This window comes from Alligator mississippiensis, chromosome 2 (genome assembly GCF_030867095.1).
Source record: "Alligator mississippiensis isolate rAllMis1 chromosome 2, rAllMis1, whole genome shotgun sequence".
Taxonomy (NCBI): domain Eukaryota; kingdom Metazoa; phylum Chordata; order Crocodylia; family Alligatoridae; genus Alligator; species Alligator mississippiensis.
The window spans coordinates 130696808-130716059 of record NC_081825.1 but is presented as its reverse complement, the minus strand read 5'-3'; the positions used below and the strand labels follow the sequence as shown (position 1 = coordinate 130716059).

Genomic DNA, 19252 nt, shown 5'->3' with positions numbered 1-19252 from the left:
CTTGGAATCCCTCCAGCCCTTAATGAAGTGAGAAAAGCTGTCAAGCAGATTGTCACAGCGGGGTCCTACAGGAGGGCCTTGATCTCCTTAAGGCCCCCTCTTCCGTGCCAAGTCGGCCCAAGGGCACCCTCAGATTCTCTCCCGCCACATCTTTGATGTTTAGGTAAAGTTGGGAGGCTGCCTCACGTCTCCTTGGGCACGGTTAGCTGGGACCTCTGTCCCCATGTTTTCCCGGACCCACCGGGGGTCTCCTTGTATGATGGGTGCTTCCCAGGCACCCTAGCCTTATGGCCTACGCGTGGCTCCAGCCTCCCCTGATACCACGCCCCAAGCCTCGCAGATGGGATGGACGTTGGTCTGTCTCTATAGATACGCCGCCCGTCTCTCAGGCCTCCTCTGTACACTCGCCCACTCTCTGGGGCCTCCTGTGCCCACTATGAGCCTCCTCAATCAAACCGCCCACTTCTAGGGCTCTCTGCGGCTGCACTGGGCCTTCTCAGTCTAACTGCCCTCTCTCGGGGCGCTCCTCTAATGCTGCCCCTCTCCCGGGGCTCTCGGCGCCCACTCTGGGCCGTCTCTGTAACGTCGCCCCTCTCCTGGGGCTCTCTGTACCAGTGCCCCTTTCCTGGGGACCTCTCTATAATGCCGCCCCTCTCCTGGGGACTTCTGTGCCCCCTCTGGGACTCCTCAGCTACGCCACCTGACTCCCGGGCCCACCGCACTGCTACCCCCTTTCTCCCGGGCTCACCGCACCACTACCCCCTCTCGCCGGGGTTTACCGTAGTACTAGGCCCTTCTTCAGGGGCTCACCATGCCCGCACTGGGCTGCTCAGTAGTACCCCTTCTCTGGGGCTCGCTGGGCCCACACTGGGGCTTCCTAATAATACTGCCCCCTCTCTGGGGCTCGCTGTGCCCATGCTGGGCTTCCTAATAATACTGCCCCCCTCTGGGGCTTGCTGTGCCCACGCTGGGCTTCCTAATAATACTTCCCCCTCTCTAGGGCTCACTGTGCCCACGCTGGGCGCTGGGGTCCTCACACTCCGCTGTGAGGCCCCTTTAAGGATACTGCGCCCTTACTGGCACCGGGGTCCCCATGCCGCTGGGGGTTCCCCCTGAGTATGCTGCGCCTGCTCTGGGGTCCTCACCCTTTGTTGTGAGTCCCCAATGAGTACGCTGTGCCCTCCCTGGCGCCGGGGTTCCCCCACCGCTGGGGGTTCCCCCTGAGGCCTCCTCCAACCCCTTATAGCCTCGCCCTAGCCACCGGTATAATATGTAACAACACAAACTCGAGCCTCCTGGCTATAACTCAAACACACGCCCTCTGGCTATAACAACAGAAGTCGCCTGGCTATAACTTAGCATCATTGCTCAAGCCTCCAGAGCTATCATGCAATCAGGCTTCTTCCCACATCCTGGCTGAGGGAGCTCCTGCCTCTCTGGCTGCTGGCAGAGAACTGCTAGCCTGGCCTCAGCCCTGGGCTTTATGAGGGCCAGGCCCTGCCCCCTCCGGTCAGCTGACTTCCTGGTTGCCCCGGGCAACCCGCAGCTGTGCTCATTATGTCCTGCCAGGGCTCTCTCCCTGGCAGTTTCTACTGTCTAGGAGCAGGGCACCCCAGTACCCTGCAACATGGATGAAGAACAACAAGGCATCTGGAGTGAATGGAATCCCCACTGAAATCTTAAAACAGGGAGGAGAGGAGCTCACATCACAGCTTTATGCCCTCATCTTACAGATCTGGAGTGATGAAGAAATCCCAGATGACCTCAGGGACTCATGGGATGCCATGATTGTGACACTCTTCAAGAAAGGAGACAAGTCCAACTGTGAAAACTACAGAGAGATCACCTTGCTTGTCACCACAGGAAAGATCATTGTGAGAACCCCTCTGAACCATCTCCTGCCACTTGCTGAAGAGCTCCTCCTGGAATCTCAGTGTGGGTTTAGGACATCAAGAGGCACAACTCACATGATCTTCACAGCTTGCCAGATGAAGGAGAAATGTTAGGAGCAACATAAGTATCTCTACATGGCCTTCTTTGACCTCATCATGAAAGTTTTCAGCTCTGTCAGCTGAGAAGTGTTATAGAGAATCCTTTTGAAGTATGGATGCCCACCAAAATTTGTCATCATTCTCTACCTGCTCCATGATGGTATGCGAGTGGTGGTTCTCAGTAATGAACTATCACAGATCCCTTTAAGTTTAAAATGGGAGTTAAGTAAGGCTGTGTTATCACTCCAACACTCTTCTCAATATTTCTTGTTCCGATGTTACATCTGAGCACCAACAAGCTTCCAGCTAGAGTGGAGTTAAACTGTTAGGGGTGCACAAATAAATATTTTTTGACTGAAACCAATGGCCAATTATTAAACAGCCATATCAGTTGATACCAGTTCAATAGCCATTATGCAGCCTGGTAGCTTGGAGAGCAGCATCTGGCCAGTAAGTCTGTAGGGGGGAAAGGATGGAGGGGGAGCAGTTTGAGGCCCCCAATGAGAGAAGGAATGGGGCTGGGGCAGGCAGTGCCCAGCTGGGGCAGGAGATGAAGGCATGGGCAGCTGGTCCAGAGGGCATGGGGGTGGGGCGGGTCCCGTTTCTGCATGCACCCCCAGAGGAGGCATGGGGTCATGTGCACCTCAGATTTGTGCATGGGGTGAGGACAGGCTGCCCACTATGAGTTTGGGGCCTGGGGATGTGCTGGTCTCTTCCTGGTGGGGGGGGCTGGGCTGGGGCTGCGGTCGGGGCAGGTGGTGGTGCTGCTGGGAGGAGGGGGGGGGCTCCAGATGGGCTACAGCAACCCCAAAATTCACCATAGCCCCCCTCCCAGCGCCACTGCCATCCTCCCTGAATGCAGCCCCAGCCCAGCCCCCTACCAGGAAGAGGCCAGCACAGCCCTTGGCCCTGAGCTTGCAGCCGACAGCCTGCCCTCACCCTGCACACAAATCTGCAGGGCACATGCCCCCCCCCATACTTCCCTGAGGGGTGCATGTGGTAGCGGGGACCCCCTCCCTTTCCACCCCTCGTGCCCTCAGGACAAGCTGCCCATGGCTCCATCCTAGACTCCACCCTGCCCTGGCTGGGTAGTGCCTACCCCTGCCCTAGGTCCATTCCTTCCCTCACTGTAGGGACCTTCATCTGCATCCCCCCCATGCTCCTCCCCCCCTACTCCCATGGATTTACCAGCCAGATGCTGCTCTCCATGCTGCCAGGGTACATTCCTGGCCATGTGCACGCTGCATCTGTGTGCATGCACATGGCAGTTATTAGTGACATTATCAGCTACATAAGCCAAAAAAAGTTGATTGCCAATAATGTCAATTTTCCTTTTATCAATGTTGATACAAGATGGACCGATTTATATTGGTGCTTCTCTATAAAATACCGAATAGATGGGAAGCTGTTTAACTGCAGCTGACTCTGAGTCAAAAACAAGACCTCCCCAACCTCAATCATTGAACTCCAGTAAGTTGATGATGCTGTAGTATGTGCTCACTTGGAAACAGACCTTCAGGCAATCATCAACATCTTTACCATGGTATACAAGAAAATGGGACTGAGATATAACATTCAGAAGACTTGAGTCCCCCACCAACAAGCTCCTAATGAACTGTCCCTTGCTCTGGTAATCCAGATCCACAGTGAGACTGGAGAATATTGAGTATTTCCTGTACCTTGGAAGCCATCTCTTGCAGAAGGCTGACATTGACAAAGAAATCCACCGTTGCCTCAAATGTGTGGTGCAGCCTTTGGATGCCTGAAGAAATGGGTGTTCTAAGATTGCAACATGAGATCCAAAACCAAGTTCATTGCGTATCAAGCAGTTGTGATCCCCACTTTGCTGTACAGAGCTGAGATGTGGACAATGTACAGAAAACATCTAAGGTTGTTGGAGAAGTACCATCAACACTGCCTGTGAAAGATCCTCCAAATCCAGTGGGAAGCCAGGCACACCAACTTTAACATCCTCCTGCAAGCAAACACCATGAGTATTGAGGCGATGATCATCCAGCATTAACTTTGGGCCAGCCATGTCATCCAGCTGTCTGACTCCAGACTCCTGAAGCAAGTTTTATTCTCCCAGCTCAGCCAAGGTGTACGCTCCAGAGGAAGGCAGAGAAAGTGCTTTAGGGACACCTTAAGGCCAACTTAAAATGCAACATTGATATCAACTCATGGGACACTATTGCCCAGGACCGCCCCAAATGGAGAAAGAGTCTGCTGCAGGGATCTTAGTACTTTGAAACCTCATGACAACAGCAGGAGATGGGGAAAAATGAGAACAACAGAAACTGCATGTTGTGGTCCAGATAAAATCCAGCCCCACCCACCCCACACAGAAACACATGTCTGTGCTGCAGTAGAGACTGTTGATTCCAGATAGGCCTCATCAGGCATATTTGGACACACAGATAAGACAATCATGGAAGACAGTCATCCTTGACTGCAAGGGATTGCCGAAGGAGATATGTGCGTGCGCTTACTCTACTGTAAATGAAAGATAAACTGCAGTAGTTTCTTAATAATATGCCCCAAAATGTCTATGAAAGATGGCTGAACTACTGTGGTAAGTGAGCACATGGCTAGTTACTGTGGACCAGCTGACAAATTACAAGCTGTGTACCCTCCTTTGCTGTAGTGACTGGTTTTGTTCACCTGTAATGTAAGGCATAAAATTAAAACAATCCTTGATATGAGATTCTTACTTGCTAGGAAAAAAAGACATAAGATGGGACATGCTGGAGACCTGTGAGGGGAAATAACTTTTGAAAGTTGTTTTGTTTTGTTATTTACACAATCATTCTTCCATGGGACAACACAGATATGAACTAGGAATGGGAGATTTTTGCTAGCTTAGGATGGTGAAGAAGGTTTTCTGTGTGTATGAGAGTGCTTTCAGAAAGTCACAGAGACAAATATATAAATCAGTGATTCTCAACCAGGGTGATGCAACAGCCAGAGGTACCCCCAGGTCCTTTGAAGGGTGCCAGAAGGTGAGGAGATAAGAAGATAAGGGTAGGTTCAAACTTCCTTCTGCCTGGCTAATCCCCTAGCCCCACTACCCAGTCCCTCTGCAAGGATTTCAGAACACTAAATTATTAATTCATTTTTGAAATTGGATACTACTCAATTCGTAAAGATCAGAAGGAGGTCCTCAAGTCCAGTGATGGGGTGCCGCAAGTCCAGAAGGTTGAGAATCACTGTTATACATAGATGGCAATACTCACATCACTAGCAGAGTAAAGAAAAATAATGAGAACACTAATCGGTGTCAGGTCAGTATTATATAATGTATACAGCATGTATTTATTCCAAGGGATCCCTACAATCTGCTAGAGTGCTGTATACACAGAGAGAAGACATAGTCCCTACTCAGAAGAGTTAACAGTTTAAAGCATTGTCTTGAAAGATATTTAGCCATCTTTCATAATTACGTCACTCTAAAATGGACAATACCAAGGCAGAATGCAGCAAAGAAAAAATATCAAGGCAGAAAGTTTTGTAAGATGAATTCATGTTGTGAGGAATTTACAAATACAGAATTGGGGCGTAACAAGATGGAGTATTGGTCTTGTGTTGTTGCAGTGCAAATAAATAAAGAATATATTAAAAAATTAAACTGAACATCCAAGGGTCTGTTTTTTTCAAGTAGTGCAGGAAGCTAGTCACATGAATCCTTTTAGCATTCATCCAGAGGTTTGTTTTTTTTTTTTTTTGTGGCTATATCTGTCCCTGTGTAACATTGGGGAACTTCTAAAATTTTCCCCAACAATTCCAAACAGCAAGATTATGCCACCTTCCTGGCTAGAGACAGACATTCAAAAAGCCTGAGCCTGAATTGATTCAGTCTTTGCAGGTTAGTCCAACCTGGCTAGGCTAAATCAGTTTGTAATCCAGATAGACATCCCAGAAATACAGGGACATGCCTGCAGTGGCTCAGGCTAGAAGCCAGGGGGCACTAGAGCAGCTCTCCCTTTGATTCCACAGGGCAGAGCTGAAGGGTGTGGCCAGGCCCGGTCATGACTGATTATTCCTCCCTATGGCCAGGAATGTTTCACCCTTAACTTAATATTTATCAACTCGTTAAGAAAACAGAGCCTCTTTCCTTTAACTAATGGAGCTCTTCTCCAACAACTCTTCCAAGGAAGGACATTAAGCAACCTGTTGATTAGCTCCAAAAAGCCTGTCTGCCTCTGTCCTCTCCGGGGTCCGCTAGCTAATGCTGAGGTGTTTGCGTAAGGCAGAGGGGAGGGGGGACTAATTCCTGCTTAGCAGGGAGGATTCAGGCAGACACTGTGCCTGCAAATCTGTGCTGCGCTCCAGTCAGGGAGCAGAGGGGAGGGGCCAGCCCTGCTGTGGAACAGAGAGCCCCTCCTAGCCCAGAGAAGACGTCAGGATGCTGGGAGTGTCTGGTTTATCTTAAACCAGCAAGGGGTCTGGGACAGAGGTTGCATAAACTGGTTTGAGCCAAATCAATTGAGTCTGCTACTACATTCAACCTGGTTTATCTCAAACTGGTCTGTGTGTAATGTCTGTCCCTAGCCCCTTTCTCTGTACTTTTGGGGCTTTTTTGCATGTAGGTATGTTTGCAGTCTATAATCAGAGTGGTATAACACTAAGATAAAGAGAACTTAAGCTTCTGATAGTCTCCATTATATGTTGCCTTCTGGACTTTTTTTAAATTTCCTAATGGCTTTTTTTTAAAGAAAAATTGCACAATATTTGTTTTTCAAATTATTTTCAGCTCCTAGAGATGCAGTCGCAAAGCTGCTTGATTTTATGCACATGAATTGCCTCACTAAAGTTTCTTGAACTATGTGTAAGCATGAAGTTAAGCACGTGCATAAATCTTTGCAGGGCCCTGTGCTTTCCTCGTCGTCTGTTACACTGTTTGCACAAAACTTCGTTTTGCCGCCTTTTTTTTTTTAATTTAACCTGAAGTTGAGTAAGGAAAAAAATGTGAGGCAGTTTGAACTTTCTTTCTTTCTATTACTGTGTGTTTTTGTGTACTTTTTCAAATTAATAGATTTTTAGAGAAAACATTTAAAGTTACCAAAGTTTACAATGATTAGTTAATCAGAATGAGATTTGTTGTATGCGTATACATTTGATTGTTTTCACTGTATTTGCAAATAATAGGTAGAGTTGAGAGCCTACTTTTTCGTTTGGTTAAACAAATGAAGCTCCTTCCTGAGTTAAAGGGTGCTGCAATTCTTTGGTCAGCGCAAAATCTCCTTTCTGAGGTCTGCTTCATAATATTCCTCTTTATCTTAATAGCATCAGTAGTTCCCTCTGCTGAGTATTTAATTAACTTTTTTCTTCTTCATAACCACTTATGCTACATATTGTTCTTTGTATTTAAAATTTAAAATAATGAGTTTCATTTGCACTTTTAAGAAATTAAATAGCTTTTTAATGTCCATCATATTTAATTTTAGTGAAACAAATCGCACCTCCACCCAGTGGAACCATTTCTACAGCTTTGTTTTCAGAAGACTTGCCACAGCCTACACCTCTCACAGCCTCTCCTTCCAATCCCAAAGATCAAATTAAAGTTGGAGAAGAAGAAAAGAAAAAGAAGGACAAGGCAGAAAAAAAAGGTATTCCGACTTCTGAAATCCTTTGAACAATTATGGTATTTAATTTATGGATGTTCTAAATAAAGTTTCATAATTGTAGAGGATGGAAAAACAATCAGTAGATCTACAGTAAGGAAATCAACACTCCAACTCTTAAAAGTCTGGAAAAAGGAAGCATTTACAGTTTATAAAGGGAATTAAGCAAATAGGCTTGTAGTTCTTGTTTATGCAAGGTACTTGGCAGATACGTATTAAAGTAGCTAAGCTAAATACTGTTGACTCCTTCCCTAAAATATATATATAATATGCATATCTTTGTGTGCATGCTGAAGATTAAAGAAGCATAAACTGCCGAAGTGAATGGAATAGAACACATCTCCAAGATTCATTGTTAGAGTTTGGTTTTTGCCATGGGTCATGGACACCATGAAAGTAAAAGCCCACAAACTAGCTCAGACACATTACATTGTATAAAATAGTAATGCTATATAGCAGGGGTAGGCAACCGCTGGCATGGGCAGTGTGTGGCAGATGAACGCATCTTGCTGGCACACACCCTTTGGGGCAGATGGCAGGGAAGGGCTGGGGCAGCATTGCCACAAAAAGAATCTGACACCTTGCAGTCCCCATCCCCCACATCTGCCCCTGGTATGCCTACGTCTTATAAGTTGAAGCTGCAGGTGTTTTTGGCGCATTGCCCAAAAATGTTGCCTGCCTCTACTATATAGTACTAAAGGAACTGCATTCAGTTTAGCTGTACTATTTTCTGTAAATGCACGTCCTTTTCTTTTTGGAAAATTCTGCAGTCATTGAGCTTCAGCATCTTGTTTTGCTCAGTCTATGTCTAGAATTGTAGCATTGTTATGTGACTGACAAGAAGTGCAGTGGTAAAAAGTAAGCAAAGGCAAATGACATACCTGGGAATTAACATTGTATTTTGGGACTCCAAAAATTAAAAACTTAAAAATTATTTGATACTATTAAATAATTAAACTTAAAAAAAATCCTAATCTCAGAACCCTTTCAAAAGTTTTGCAGTTACTGAGAAAGGTGATAGAGGGGCTCTTACTCAGTGGTTCAAAGGCAAAAACTGGTTCTCCAGTTTCCATGGCCCACATCACCAAGTCTTTTTTTGCTTCCTCTCCCCAAAATTTGCAACAGATTGTGTACAAGGTCCTGTGTTCTGTGGACAAATTTAATTAAATTTATGTTACTAGGATCCCAGAACTATTCAGATTTGCTTCAAGAAGCCCACTGTAGCTGAGACTTGAGATGACATGCATTGCTGTTTTAGTCGATGGTTGTATTCCTTTTTTCTTTTTTTAAGACATACCTGGGCCAAGAGTGTTTTACATGGGATTTAATTCACTCTGGAACTGTTACACAGTGTTGATTTGAAAGTAATGCCTGAACTATCTAAACAGGGTGAAGAATTGATTGCTATATTACCGTGTCATTTTTGATTCCTGAACAATTTTGGTGTTTATAGATTACTAGGGACATATCTAAATCGTGACAGAATTAATGTTGTATTTTGGGACTCCAGTAGTACCATAATATATTTGCCTATGTTTGTCATTTATTAGCTGCCTGTAGTAATCTTGTAAGGTAATTTTATGAAGATTAGAATTTTAAATAGGAAGAAGTGTAATTATCAATTACCTTTGCACAAAAATACAGCCTCAGTGTGTTAACTCAGTGCATGATGTCAGTGGTCATTATATAAGAATTAAAATTCACTGATGGAACTTCAGTTTGTGAGCCACTTCAGAATTTAGATGTCCTTTCAGAGATACCAGGTATCCAGATACTTTCTGAGGTTAGATTCCTAGTCCACTGGTGAAGGCGAGGGGTTGTGAAGTATTTGGGCATGTTGAGGCAAAAAACTGTGCAGGAGCATTGAGCACTCCAGGTTTTGCTGTGACTTTCATTCCAGAGGGCACTGCTGAGAAGCTTCATCTGATCTGAGACATGCCCTTTGAAGTGAAAGCTACAAGAAACAGCTGAGTAGTTCTTCCTTAATTTGGCAACTCACTACAAATTAAGTGGGTTCCAATCAGAAAAATATAAGTTATATTGTACAGCTACGTCAGGCCCTTGGCAAACATTACTTCTATCGAGGAACAGGCAGTATTACTCAATGGAAATAGTCACACCATGTAACCTGCTTCATGTTTAAAGCGCAAGCTACCCAGAGGGGATTGCAAAATCAAGCTTCTTGGGAACTTGGTTAGGAGCCTGGGCTCCCTCTCCACCAGCAAGTAAGGTGCAATTGAGATCCAGAATCACATGTCTTACCATGCACTTGTGACATCTGAAAGTGAATGTCTGTCAAGGGCTGCTGTCATCCTGTGTGTGACATGCCACATATTTAATTTAATGCTCAATAGAAACTATCTATAAAACTGTTCAACATTTTTCAAGCCACAAATTTATAGCTCGTTGGCCATTTTTATAGCTAATTGACCATTTTTATGGCTTGTTGACCACTTCTATTGTGTGATAATTACTTTGCACGTGTAGCATGTCTAAAGTTATTGTGTAATTAACTAGTTAATTGCAGAATAAATGTAATGTGTGCCAAAGGCCTTTAGACACAAGGATTGCCCTAAGTGATATGAAATACAAAGGTGGGACCACGTGTCATTTAAGGCAGTAAAGTGATGTCAGTACACAATTCAAAGTTTTTGCTTAGATCTAGTGGTTGCAGGATTGGTAAGGAAAATTAATAATGTAACTTCTTTCCCTTGGCTTCTAATTTAACTCTCTCCTGCAGGGGAGAAGAAGGAAAAGAAGCATCCTCCAGCAGCTGGGGGTGATGACTCTAAACCTATAGATGTTTCTTGCCTGGACCTGCGTGTTGGTTGCATTATTACTGCAAAAAAACACCCTGATGCAGATTCTCTTTATGTCGAGGAGGTAGATGTTGGAGAAGCAAGCCCAAGAACTGTGGTCAGTGGCTTGGTGAAGCATGTACCTTTGGAACAGGTACATATGAAATTATTTATGTAAAAAATGTATGTAAATTAATGTGTAGTTTCTTAGCATCAAAGTGTGGCGATTGCGAATTCTTTTCAAGTACCTTGTTTGCAACAGAAAGTTCTGTTCCTTAGATATATTTTTAATTACAAATTCTAATTAGGCTCTTGAAGGACAGATTTTAATTAGGTGAGATGTTATTCCGTTACTTTATGTGTTATTTCTCAGAGAGAGTCTTTGGTATGTCTTACAGAGCGTACAGCCCTGAAAATGTTTGAAAGGAAATAAGATGTTGCACTCATGGGGTAGTGGAGAGGAGTAATATAAATGGACTTCTAGTTCAGTTAAGTTAAATGGTTCACGTCTAATATTCTCTGTACTCCGTTTGAACTTTATTTTTTCTGAATCTGTGATGAGTAACACTGGCCAAAGGCTACATTTTTCCTTTAGGTTTAAATTCCCGCATAATTTTAATGCGTATTTGAACGATATACAAATGAATTAATGAAATTAAAACTTTTGGTCCTTTAGATCTTTGTTTTACTCCCATGAAGTAACTAGTGTGCCATAAGCAGTTTTAGAAGAGAAATGTTAATGTTTTGGTTTTTCAAATATTTTTAGCATACCAGGTTTTGGTCAGTTATTACAACCTGGAGGTTCCAAGTTACTTAATAAACATCATATGGCTACTACTGGTGATGAGTCCAAGACTTAAGCTATGGGTTCTGATGCAAACTTCTTAACCTTGAATTGTTGTAGGGCAGGTATTAGCAAGGTGGCCATGGGCCAGATTTGGTTACATAGCTGACAGGGTTCAGCACCATTCTTGTGCTGGGGGGCTATGCCCATGCCAGGTGGTGAGGAGCTGCACCAGGTGATGAGTACCTAGGGGGCAGGGAGAAGCGGGTCTGGCTAGCTGGAACACTGGCCTGCCCTGGACTCAAACCAGGTTGTTCCTGGCTGCAGCTCTGAAACTTTGCCAAACCCCTGCTTAGAAGGATAGGTTTGAAATCAAGATTTTAGTTTAGGCCCGTTTGTACGATCACAGACATCTGACCTGAATCTGAACTACCCTTAATTTCCTCAGTGTTTTGGAGCTGATGTTTTATATTGGGCCCATTTAATCTACCTACTGGACACATTAACATTTGAAAAGCTGAGAGATCTTTCCAGGACTGACTTTTTATATTAGAACATGAACTATCCTGCAAACGCTTAACACAGTAAATTTAAGAAGTTCCCTTTAAAACTGAATAGTGCTTCCTTTCTGATCATTTTATTTTCTTGTGTAACACCTGTAATAATTCTAGTTCCATTTAAGTGTATTCTGGATTGTCGAGATATGACTGCATACAGACATGGGCCTTTACATCCCGTTGACATTCATTGGTTTCCCTCTTTCAAGGCCGGTGCTGGTCAACTCAGTGGGGTTGGTATTCCTCTCTATTATCTCTCCTGCCACGACTTCGATGACCTAATTAATGGGGGGAGGGGTGATGACTCTCTGACCCAGTGTTGGCCATCACTTGCCAGGTGCCTGACCAGGTATACTCAACGAAACAAAACTTCTTCGCATAGGAAGCAAAATTACAGGTGACTCGCTGTGGTGCCTCTCCCGGCTGCAGGGGACTCAAATGCAGGCTCTCCCTTCCCAGATCCTTATTCCATAAATGCTTGATTGCCAAAGTTGTGATCAAATGTTTCCTTCTTTTTTTTTTTTCAGTAATTGAAGCCGCGCTGGCTTAATTGACTGTGCATGGCAGCCAATTTAACGCGGGAGCATTGGCTTTCCCTGAGTGTGTGAGCTCCTTTGAGCTCTCAAGACCATACAGGTCCCTTGCCCTGTTCCTGGGGACTTCAATTCTGGGCAGCCGACAGGCGCTCACACGGTCTGCATGCCCCGACTCATTCTCTCCTACCGTCCCACGCCATCCCCTCTCCAGGGACAGGAAATAATGCTGGGCTGCTTAATGAGCCCAATCCGCTTCACCCAGTGAGGTGATAAGACGGCGCTGGGGAAAACTGGGAGCTCCCGTCAGAGCATGGCCACGTCACTGTAGTTAGGCAGACTCCCCTGGCCAGGGGTCTGCTCTAGGTATGTAACCTTGTCCTTTTCACATGGAAAAACAACATCTGAATTAAAAGAGACTGTGGATATTTCAAGGCTATCAAATGGGTAACTGGAGTAAGTGGCATATATACAATCTTGTGTTTATCCAAAAAATATTAGGTTTTTTGATAATCTGTTCATGTCCATTCTTTAAAATTTCCCTGAATCCTAATCACATGTGGAACAACATAAGAAAAAAATAAGAAACATTTGGAAAAATGGAGACTTGGCAAGCTAAGGAAAGGATACTCATCTTACTTTCCTGGGAACATTAAGACAGGAAAACCATCTGGATACTTAAAGTTTACAAGTGTGTACATCCTTTTTCTGACCAATAACTATTGTGTATAAAAACAACAGTAGTGAAGTCTTGACAATATAGATACTCTGAAAGCTTTTATTCCCTTCTGTTATTAAAAGGGGTAAACATATCTAACATTGTATTTTGAGTGACATAAAGCAAGCAGTATTCAGCCTCCATAGTGCTCCCAGAAGTTTTGGGAATGTAATATGGTGAAGTGTGCTACACTATAAGGTGCTTCTAAAAATGCTTCATTTGTTTTTATTCAGAATAAAATGACAGCGCACAGTATCATAGTGGTGTTTGGCGGTGGAGGGGTGGTTACTTGCACAGTGGAGTCAAGTTATAACTTGAGCTCTCTGCTACATTTTTTCCATGAACAGTAATTTTGCCAAAAATGTACTTTTGGCTATCCTAAAACTAGTCATGGACAGAACTAAATTTTTCCGTTAAAAAATTTTAACAGGAAAAATAGTTTTAAGACTGGATTCACAAGATTTGTCCCCTTTTCACCCCAGGCAACACTAATTTAGTTTCCTCTTCTGCCTGAGGGGACTTTCACACATCTCTTCCCTCCCAGGAGAACACCTTAACCACTAGCCTATATAATGTTTTCTGTCTGTTTCAGTATTGATTTAAATACTCTAAGGGAGTGGAACATCTCCAAAAGGAGGGATTGAGAGCACCCTGTCACAAGTGCCCGATGGCCATGGGGGTCATGTCCAAGAGTGGGAGACATTTGTTCCAAAAGGTTTGCAGTTACTGAGGAAGGTGATAGAGGGACTCTTACTCAGTGGTTCAAAGGCAAAAACCCACTATTTTCTCCAGTTTGCATGGCCCATGTTACCAAGTCTTTTTTTGCTTCCTCTCCGCAAAACTTGCAACAGATTGTGTACAAGGTCCCGTGTTCTGTGGACAAATTTAATTAAATTCATGTTACTAGGATCCCAGAACTATTCAGATTTGCTTCAAGAAGCCCATGATAGCTAAGACTCGAGATAACATGCATTGCTGTTTTAGTTGATGGACTTGTATTCCTTTTTTCTTTTCTTTTTTTAAGACATACTTGGGCCAAGAGTGTTTTACATGGGATTTAATTTACTCTGGAACTGTTACACAGTGTTGATTTGAAAGTAATGCCTGAACTATCTAAACAGGGTGAAGAATTGATTGCTATATTACCATATCATTTTTGATTCCTGAACAATTTTGGTGTTTATAGATGACTAGGGATATAATCGTGACAGAGGTTCATGATGCAGTGGGACCTTTAATCTTGCTCTTTTTGCTGCTGACCCTTCACCCTGCTGCTGCGTGGCCAAGAGGCAGTTAATGCTGTGGTTTTTGCCTCAGCCACTCAGCAGCAGGGGGAGCACACAGCAAAAAAGAATGAGATTAAAGGCACCATTGCACTGCAACCATGATTTAGGTAGGTCCCCAGTCATCTGTAAACACCATAATTGTTTACAGATGACATAACCAGTATATGAACCTGAAATCCTTCTACACAGGCATGATACTTAATACTGTAGCATTGCAGCATACTGTATCTCATACAATTTGGAAATGATTCCTTGAAAACTAGGATGACATCCTCTTCGCATAATGGTGCGACTTTGGAGTTGGAGGGGATGAGATAACTTGACTCCTGGCAATTGAACGTTCCTCTCCATTGGCAATGAAACCTACATCATGTGGCCTAAATGAAACTCTGATCTTGAGGGAACTGATTTATTCTCAAATGGCCACCAGTTCCTATCCTCAGTGGTGAGACTGCTAACATGGGCTGCAGCTGGGATCAGCATTGATTGTGGCTTTTATGATATATACCAGGTGTGTCAAACTACCCCTCAGGACTGGATCTCTCTTCAGTGGTGGGATGAGTGATGGCAGTGACCTTTAGGGCTAACAGCTGTCGCTCACCCCCAACACTAACACATGTTTCCAGTGGAGCTTTGTGCCCTGAATTTTAGGGACGGGCCCTATCCTGAAAATCTGAGTGCCTCTACAAGCCCTGCAGCCACATGACAGATCTGGCCTGGGGGCCCATAAATTTGACACCTCTGACATAGACAGTTGTCTATTAAATACTAAGCTGAGTGCAATAACTCTTCCACATAGTGCATCGTCATATTGAAGGGTGTTACTTCTGTTACCAGATTTGCAGAAGTAAAAATGTATATGTCTGAAAGGTTCACTGTTACCCATCTGGTTTCATCTTTTGCACTATCTTGACTGTAAGCTACTAAGAGTTCATTGTAAACAAACTGAACACACTGCAGACAATTCAGAGATATAATAGACATGCCTTCTTATTTTTTGTAACCTAATTGCTGGAGAAAAATAATCCTCCAAAATGCCCCACAGTAGAGAATTAAGAGAATTTTGTTGACAGGCTCAAAGTGAATAGTTAATTTGTTTCAGGGGTGTACTTGGTAGCCATGTTGGTCTGAGACAAAAAGACATACAAAAAACTAGAACTCTTGGTTGCAAAATGATACCTTTTATTAGACCAGCTGGAAAATGGCAAGAAAATTGACACTCTTATGGACCCAGAGGGACAGACTTCCATCTTCAGCTCTCTCTGTGCAAAAATGAAGTTTATTTCCTACCTGTGGGGACTTTATACCATCTGGTACCATCTACACTTTTCTCAGAGCCTGACGAAGGGACTTTGATCCCGAAAGCTTGCAGAAAAGGACAGTTTTCTTGCCATTTTCCAGTTGGTCTAATAAAAGGTATCGTTTTGGAACCAAGAGTTCTAGTTTTTTGTATCTCTAGTTAATTTGTTAGTATTTAAACACTTCACAGCTGTAGCCATTGGCCATTTTCTGGTTGTGCATCTGTGAACTGTCTGGCAATGAGGCTCATAGGCACCATCATAATATAAATAATTTATATCTTAGTTGTGTCTATATTTTTAGAAAAAGCCCTATAATTCTCCAGAAATTCAACTCCATTTGTAGTAGCTATGGTGGAAGCAGTAATGTAGTTCAGGTTTAGGCATTTCTATTATAGATAATTGTGGGTAATCTAGCTTTTGTTTTTAGGATTAGACATTGTGGTAAGTAAAAATACTTGAGTTTTGGCTGTGTTAAGCTGCATCACAGAAGAACTATGGTTCTAATTTTTGTAGTGTAAACTTTTCTATTAGGCATAGACCTTTTTTTCATTGAGAAAAACTTGAGACCATCCATCATTCCAAATCATTCTTCAAAGGCCAGCCTTGAACTTGTCAGAAGATGGTATTGAAATAATTTTTTTTCTGTTACAATTTGAGATTCTAATTATATTCCTTACATGCATTCCTGATCTTTTTTTTTTTTTTGGGGGGGGGGGGGGGGAGGGGGATCTACTCCATGGAAAAATGTTTCCATAAATCATATAGAAAATCAAGCATAGACTGACTTCAGCATGAGCAACTGTAAACTTGTTGATGCTTCCTCTGTAACGCTATACAGTTTTTGTTGGTTTGGGCTTTGTTGTTTTTTTAAATAATTTTCCATTGCTTTTAGAAGCATTAAACTTCAGAATCCACATTAGATACTCTTATGTTCATTTTCTGGTAGGAAACAGAAAGAAATATTTTATGTAACCAAATCTGTGGTCTGCACATTATGTTTTCTGGCAAACTTAATATCCAGACAAGTGCATGATAACTTGAGAAGCATTTTTTGTTGTTACTGGCTTTGCAGCTCCTCTGGATTTTAAGGAGTTGTAGTGGTTTTAACTCATAGTGTAACTCAACTTGTGTGTGCTGACTTCAAACTAAGGAAGGGTAGCCTGTTGTGACCCTTTTACTTAGAAGTAAATTGCTGAAGACTAGTTGGTATACTTATTTTTTCATGTAGCTTTGGATATAAAACACCCTTATGTTTTAAGAAAAAACTTATTTTACTCCAACAAGAAACATTGGCTGTCACAGATTCTTACTGGTTTAAACCTTGTATTTGAAATACCTATTCTTTTTTTAAACAAAAGGTATGAATGCTAGCAGAATGAACTTAATTTTTATCTTTTCAAAAAAAAGATTAACTTGATTTTTTTTTTTTAACTCTTTCATTCAATTTAATGTGTGTGGGACTACCAGTTCACACCAGTATTTAGCAACTCTGCATAGGTGCAAACTCTCTCTTATTCACCCTAGTACCTTTTATTAACATAAGAATTTGTTTTAGCTTCTTCATCTGAAATTTCCTGTCCTGCCCTTATTTTCATCTGCATTTCAGTAGTGGCATGAATATATGGCTGTGAATGTATCTGGGGATCTGTTGATATGAAGAGTATTTTGTAAATGTTACATGTAGTTTGTCTATAAAGGAAATTCACTTTTCCTTCCTGACTCTCTCCTCAACTACGTACATCTATCCTAGTCATCTCGGTCCAGTAAAATGTCTAGTTCAGTGCATTTCTTTCACATTTGTATGAAACTTTCATAGCTACCTTTGTTTCTGCTATTTATATGATTACATGTTTTTAGTGACAATTTACAAAACAGTAAATTAGGCGCATTTATTTCTGCCTATTTTTTTCATGTATTAATAAATAAGTGAGAGTGACAGAGATAACAGCCAAGTCACCATATTCCTATTCCTTTTCAAAATAATTATTTTTATCCATTTATTATGTGCCTCTGTAACTTTAAGAAGAAATACAGTCTGTAATATAATTACGTTTGCACTTGACTGATTTTTTTTTTCTTGATTTGCACATTTATTAAGTTAGGCTTTCTACTTTCAGATGTTTTTTCTGTATCTTCAAAGAGCCATTATATCTAATTTCAGACTTTTAAGATGCCTACTTTCTGCCAGTCAGAATAAACTTAAAACTATTCAGGTTAGAGAACATTCTTATGCTCGGAGAAACTTTAATTTTTTTTCAGTTTCTCTGGGAGGGGGGTTTGTTTTGTTTTCACCTTTTATGATTTCTTTGAGAGGACTTTTTTGCTTGCTTTGCTTAGTCTTTCTGTTTTAATAAAACAAAACAGAGTTCCTTGTGCATATTCTCTACCTTTTTCCTATGGAAATTAATATCCCCCATTTAGGAAATGATTGACTAACTAAAATGTTTGTAAAAGCACTCTGACAAGGCTGATTGAGATAATACCATATGGCAGAAAGCTCTAAATAACTGTTGCTATTTAAAATAGCTGCATTTTACATTAATGAAAAGCATCCCTTAATTCTATAATAACAGAAATACATTATTAAGAAATAAAGAAATCCTTATGGATATATGTGCAATCATGTTCAATTGTGATTGAAGGGAGAGCAAGTTAATCCTTTCGTCAATTATTTACTTCAGTTTTCAAGTGTCTTTTCTTTACTGGCAAGGTAATTCAAAATTCCTTCCACATTTCAATTTTACTACAATCCAGAAGTGGCTGTGCACACCTGCAAATTATTTAAATTTGCTTCTGAAACAGCATTACCCTAGGCTATATGGCCTGTCCCAGGATTATTTTTGCAATCGGCCCAAACTAGGCATATTCATATTCTATACATGGAACTAATTTAAATTATTTTTTTGCATATGCACAGATGCAGAACCGGATGGCAGTGTTACTCTGTAACTTGAAGCCTGCGAAAATGAGGGGAGTGGTATCTCAAGCAATGGTGATGTGTGCCAGCTCACCAGATAAAGTGGAAATCCTTGCTCCCCCCAGCGGGTCTGTCCCTGGAGAAAGAATCACATTTCAAGGTTTTCCTGGTAAGTAATACATATTTAGGAGTTTAGAAATTTGGGGTGGGGGAGAATAATAATCAGGAAACAGCGCATCTTTGTTGCTCCCGTCTCAGTGTAGGGCCAGTTTTATATGGTAATTAATTTGAAGTAGATTAAATTTTTGGTCTGAACTCCATGAGTTGATAATATTGCAGGTGATCATTACCTTGTATATTTTGAATAAACATACACAAGTGCTCTGTGAGTATTTAGAAGGACTAAAAATAGAAAGAAAGATTAAATAGCTAAAAGGTGAACAAAGTGAAAGAAATGTTAGTTAGGTGTTATGCCTGCAGTGCTTTGAGATTTACTGATGAAAGTGCACTTCTTAAATGTATAGTTTCTACTATTTCCACTTTGCAAACAGAGAAGCAGAGGCACAGAAAATGAGGGTGACTTGCTGAGTCACACAGTAAGTAAATCACGTAAGTCAGTGGCAGAGAAAGGCATAGAACCAAGGTTTCCTGACTCCCAGTCCTGCACCCCATAAATATATACGCAATATGTTTTTTACGAAGTCTTATCATTTATAAATTGAAATTTGAATAATTCTGAATTCTGC

General features: G+C 42.1%; 1 protein-coding gene across 2 annotated transcripts in view; it reads left to right on the top strand.

Moving 5' to 3' along the window:
• Positions 1-19252, top strand: part of AIMP1 (aminoacyl tRNA synthetase complex interacting multifunctional protein 1) — an 80923-nt gene that overhangs the window by 55286 nt on the left and 6385 nt on the right. For both annotated transcript variants that reach the window (XM_014599696.3, XM_014599660.3), the window contains exons 4-6: positions 7436-7597; positions 10353-10564; positions 18507-18675. In XM_014599696.3, the coding sequence (XP_014455182.1) occupies positions 7436-7597; positions 10353-10564; positions 18507-18675 (543 nt within the window). The remainder of the gene's footprint in view (positions 1-7435; positions 7598-10352; positions 10565-18506; positions 18676-19252) is intronic.